This window comes from Octopus bimaculoides, chromosome 16, assembly GCF_001194135.2.
Source record: "Octopus bimaculoides isolate UCB-OBI-ISO-001 chromosome 16, ASM119413v2, whole genome shotgun sequence".
NCBI lineage: Eukaryota > Metazoa > Mollusca > Cephalopoda > Octopoda > Octopodidae > Octopus > Octopus bimaculoides.
The window spans coordinates 16,782,691-16,787,866 of record NC_068996.1 but is presented as its reverse complement, the minus strand read 5'-3'; the positions used below and the strand labels follow the sequence as shown (position 1 = coordinate 16,787,866).

Here is a 5,176-nt window from a genome sequence, read left to right as displayed (position 1 = left end):
TTTGTTTGGTGGAATGTATAAAATCTGTTGTGAAAATATATCTTATAATTGTGGCTGTGTGGTAAGAAGCTTGCTTCCCAACCACATGGTTCTGGGTTCAGTCCCACTGCATGGCACCTTGGGTGTCTTCTACTATAGCCTCAGGCTGACCAGGGTCTTGTGAGTGGATTTGGTAGACAGAAACTGAAAGAAGCCCATCGTATATGTGTGCATGTCTGTGTTTGTTCCCCCACCCGCCCATCACTTGACAACCAATGTTGGCGTTTTTATGTCCCCATAATTTAGCTTTTTGGCAAAAGAGACCAACAGAGTAAGTACTAGGCTTGCAAAGAATAAGTCCTGGGCTTGATTTGTTTGACTAAAAGCAGTGCTCCAGCATGGCCACAGTCAAATGACTGAAACAAATAAAAGAATATATATCTTTTATCTTTTTTTTCAGTCATTAGACTGCAGCCATGGAGGGGCACTGCCTTTGAGAATTGTTTTAGTTAAAAGAACCAGTCCCAGTACTTATTCTGCTAGCCTCTTATGGTGATGTGAACATACCAGCACTGGTGGGATGGACACACACACGCACACACATCTATGATTGGCTTCTTTCAGTTTCCATCTACAAAATCCACTCACAAGGCTTTGATAAACCTGAGATTATAGCAGAAGACATTCGCCCAAGGTACAACACAGTCATGCCTGTACCTGTTAAATCACACCCTTCACCCAGTTTTTTTCCTCTTCAAGACACTTTAGTAGAAAGTGGGTTATACATCTTTAGATTGTATACCTGACTTTCTACTAAAAAATTAAAGAAATAGACGGAACGCTGAACTCCAGACTAAACAACTCAAACAACATTTATTTAGGTGATAAACATACATATCTTTTAGTTATACATCTTTAGAGGTGAGAATAACGAGCTGTCGAGTATAAGACCGAAAGATATAGAGACAGCTTTAAACACACGTCCTTGCTCAATCGCTGGCCAGCGTGAAAGAGAATGAATTGAGCGGGAGACGCTTGCTTGTTTAATTTTACGCATGCGTAAGACTACGCATGCGCAGGCGTTACTACAACACCATCATCACCCATTATCTCCTTAACTGCAGTTCTTCCATGATACCACTTACTTTTATTATCTAGAATCATTTCACTTATTATCCATCCTTCATCCACTAATATTGCTTCACTGGTCACTGTTATTAAGTTATCAAATTACATCTCATTCCCCTCTCTACCATAAATCTCTCACCCTCCTCATGTACTACAGCTACCTCTATCTCTTTCCCATATAGTCCTGGAACCAACCCATTATCCTTCCCCTGTCTACTGTTTCATCATTATTATTTTCCTTTTCTACTCTAAGCACAAAGCCCAAAATTTTTGATGAGGGGTGGGGGTAGTTGATTAGATCGACTGGTATTTAATTTATCGACCCCAAAAGGTTGTCGATAAATTAAGTACCAATTGCATACTGGGGTCGATCTAATTGACTGGCCCCCTACCCAAAAATTTCGGGCCTTGTGCCTAGGGTAGAAAAGATTATTATTCTCCTGTTTTGCACTCTCTGAAAAAAGAAACAAACTGTGAAAAACAAAATTATTCCACACCGGGTATGAAATATTGACCAAAAGAATAAAATCTTGTACCAATTATACCTATATTTCAATTAATTCAAATTAATGTACCTCATCTTGAAAAGTGGCAAAATTTTTGTTGGTTGCCATCTGAGAAAATTTTAGTAACAAGACAAACAGCTAAGATACATTAAGAATTTCAATTTTAGTGTTTATCCATTATGTTATTGCTTTCATACCTGTTAATTAAATTTACCTTCCCATGAAAGTCAAATTTACTCAGCAAGATCAGCTAAAATTACATACCAATAAACCAATGGTATATAAAGCACCCAATGACAAAATTCCAAATCTGTATGTAAAAAATTTACAAAGTTACAAGCAAACATTGTGAACCTGAATCTTGATCCTGAATAATCCAAAATAACGTGAACAAATAAGCATTACATTTGACAGATTAACATGAACACTAAAGATGTTTTTAGGTGGGTTTTTTTCTTACACACACACATAACATGGCTTCACTTGATTGGGACTACATGTGTGTTACTTTGACATCATCATTCCATAAAATTTGTTTATGGGGAGAAAAATATTGAAAAATATCAATAGATGTGTGAATGAGAAAGAAATGAGGAGGGAGGTTTGGGGATGTGCTAGAAACAACAACCCAATCTTCCTTAAATCACACATTTTCCTCTGAAATTATTAACAAATTTTTTCTTGATGTATAAAGTTAAAATTTAGGGTAATCAAGAAGATTATTAAGAATGAAATTTAAACAAAAGGATAAAACTTCTTTGAAAAGTTTGAGTATATACCAAATATTCAAAGGAAGTTATTAATTATTAGCATCACTATGCCTTAGTAAAATCATAATATATATAGACACAGGGATGGCTGTGTGGTAAGTTGTTTACTTGCCAATCACGTGGTTCCAGATTCAATCTCACTGTATGACATCTTGAGCATGTGTATTCTACTATAACTTTGATCTATAGTAGAACACATATGCTCAAACATTATGAGTAGATTTGGTTGATGAAAACTGAAAGAAACCTGTCATATACGTATGTTTGTGTTTGCATCTGTGTATGTTCCCTTCTACTACTTGACAACCAGTGTTGGGGTGTTTATGTTCCCATAACTTAATGGCTCTGCAAAAGAGACCTGACTAAAATTCTTCAAGTGGGTGCCTCAACATGGCTGCAATCTAAAAGGCAAAGAGCATGTGTGTGTGAGTGTATATATATGTGTATGTGTCTGTGTACATTTGCATATATATAAATATATATATATAGATCTTAATGTTTATACTATCAGTGTTATTTTTTGTCTTTTAGAAATTTGAAATGACGTGGCACAAAGATATTCGTCCTTGGAAGCGCAGTGTTTGCTTTGATGTATCCCAGACAATAATGAAAGCTCCCGTTATTCTCTATACATGTCACGGAATGCAAGGCAATCAACGATGGAAATATAATATTGTAAGTTCTTCCTTTTGTTTACTTATTCAAGACAACAGCAAGCACCACCACCATTGCTACTACTTTTTCAATCATCCTGTCTTTATCAAATTTTATTGCACTGAGAATCTTTGAGTTGTTGGTGGAGTCATCTATTGCCATGTCAGATTTGACTTGGAAGTTTTATTGGTCAAAGGCCATTCTTTTATCTTTTATTGTTTATTTTGGCCATGCTGGAGCATCACCTTGAATGGTTTTAGTTGAACAAATCAACCCTAGGACTGATTTATTTTTTGAAGACTAGTACTTATTCTATAATTCTCTTTTGCCAAACTGCTAAGTTACAGGGAAGTAAACACACCACCACTAGTTGTCAAGCAGTGGCGACACACACACACACACACACATGCACAACAAACTTCTTTCAGTTTCCTTATTTCTTTATTGCCTACAAGGGGCTAAACTTAGAGGGGACAAACAAGGACAGACAAAGGGATTTAAGTCGATTACATTGACCCCAGTGCTTACCTGGTACTTAATTTATCGACCCCAAAAGGATAAAAGGCAAAGTCAACCTCGGCGGAATTTGAATTCAGAACGTAACGGCAGACGAAATACCGCTAAGCAATTCGCCCAGCGCGCTAACGTTTCTGCCAGCTTGTGGCCTTATTTTAGTTTCCGTCTACCAAATCCACTCACAAGTTTTAGGTTGGCCCAAGGCTATAGTAGAAGTCACTTGTTTAAGGTGCCATACAGTGAGAGTGAACCTGGAAGCCACATCTGTTTTTCAGAAGGGATATGCTCCAGACTACATTATCCAGTATGAACATTTTTTAAAGACAGCCAGGTTGTTATTTCTAGAAAGTTGAGTGACGTGTAGATGTCTCGTTTAGTGGTGATTTCAGGGTTTCATATCAGGACAGTATGGTCTGCTGATTGGTCAACAACAGATCATGTTGTATCGTGGACACTTAGTTGTTTCATTCATAACTGTAGAGTCATGTGGTCTCAGATATTTGAATGTGTTTCAACATAATCACTTTTGTAACATGGTCGTGTACTCTATGATGTTTTATGTATCATCTTTCAAATGCATCTTATACCCATACCAGTACAGTCTCCTCTCTTGCACACTACAACTACTGTAAAAACCCAAGTAATTTGCACACCTGTGTAATTTACACAGGTGATTTTCAGGATAAAAATTATTAAAAAAAGCTTCTACTCATGTAAAATTCACATCCAAAAGTTTTCAAAATTGCCGATATAGCCAGGGGATAAAGGTTTTTAATTTAGTTGTATGTAGCATAATTTCACTTACTTATGATTAGATTTTATTAAATTTTCATCAATTGAAAATAATTTCTGTTTAACAGGTACCATATTGAAAGCTATTAAATTACGAAGTGTTTGTGTTGTTTATCATAAACTTTATTTTACATTTCTTGCCCACAAGAGATTATGTTCGATCGTTAGCATACTTCTGTATGTCTTCTCAAATCATGAGCACAGGAAAAGTTGTTCATGATTCTTATCAACAAAAACAAAGCTGATAAATATGCACAAGTGTTGCAAAATAAGTTTAATTACCAATAAACATCAGCTTGGATGATACTTTACTCAACTGACAGAGGAAGGTGACCAATCAAACTGATTATGTAAACAGAATTCTGATTAGTCAAAAGCACCTTCTTGTCTCAAGCTCTGATTTTCTGCCTATTCTTGTTGGAACTTTTGATATAGATAATCGAAATTTTAATCCCTTTCACACTTATAAAATGTCAAGCAAACTCAAAAATTTGTCATTATCATTTTAGCCAGGAGACCAAACTGATAGTTTTGTAATCATCATCATCATCATCATCATCGTTTAACGTCCGCCTTCCATGCTAGCATGGGTTGGATGATTTGACTGAGGACTGGTGAAACCGGATGGCAACACCAGGCTCCAATCTAATTTGGCAGAGTTTCTACAGCTGGATGCCCTTCCTAACGCCAACCACTCAGAGAGTGTAGTGGGTGCTTTTACGTGTCACCCGCACGAAAACGGCCACGCTCGAAATGGTGTCTTTTATGTGCCACCCGCACAAGAGCCAGTCCAGGGGCACCGGCAACGATCTCGCTCGAAAAACCTCATGT

The 5,176-nt window shown here is 36.9% G+C and overlaps 1 protein-coding gene across 1 annotated transcript in view; it reads left to right on the top strand.

The window, feature by feature from the left end:
* Window positions 1-5,176, top strand: part of LOC106884172 (polypeptide N-acetylgalactosaminyltransferase 10) — a 297,946-nt gene that overhangs the window by 276,730 nt on the left and 16,040 nt on the right. The window contains exon 11 of the mRNA XM_052973542.1: window positions 2,915-3,058. Coding sequence (XP_052829502.1) covers window positions 2,915-3,058 — 144 coding nt within the window. The remainder of the gene's footprint in view (window positions 1-2,914; window positions 3,059-5,176) is intronic.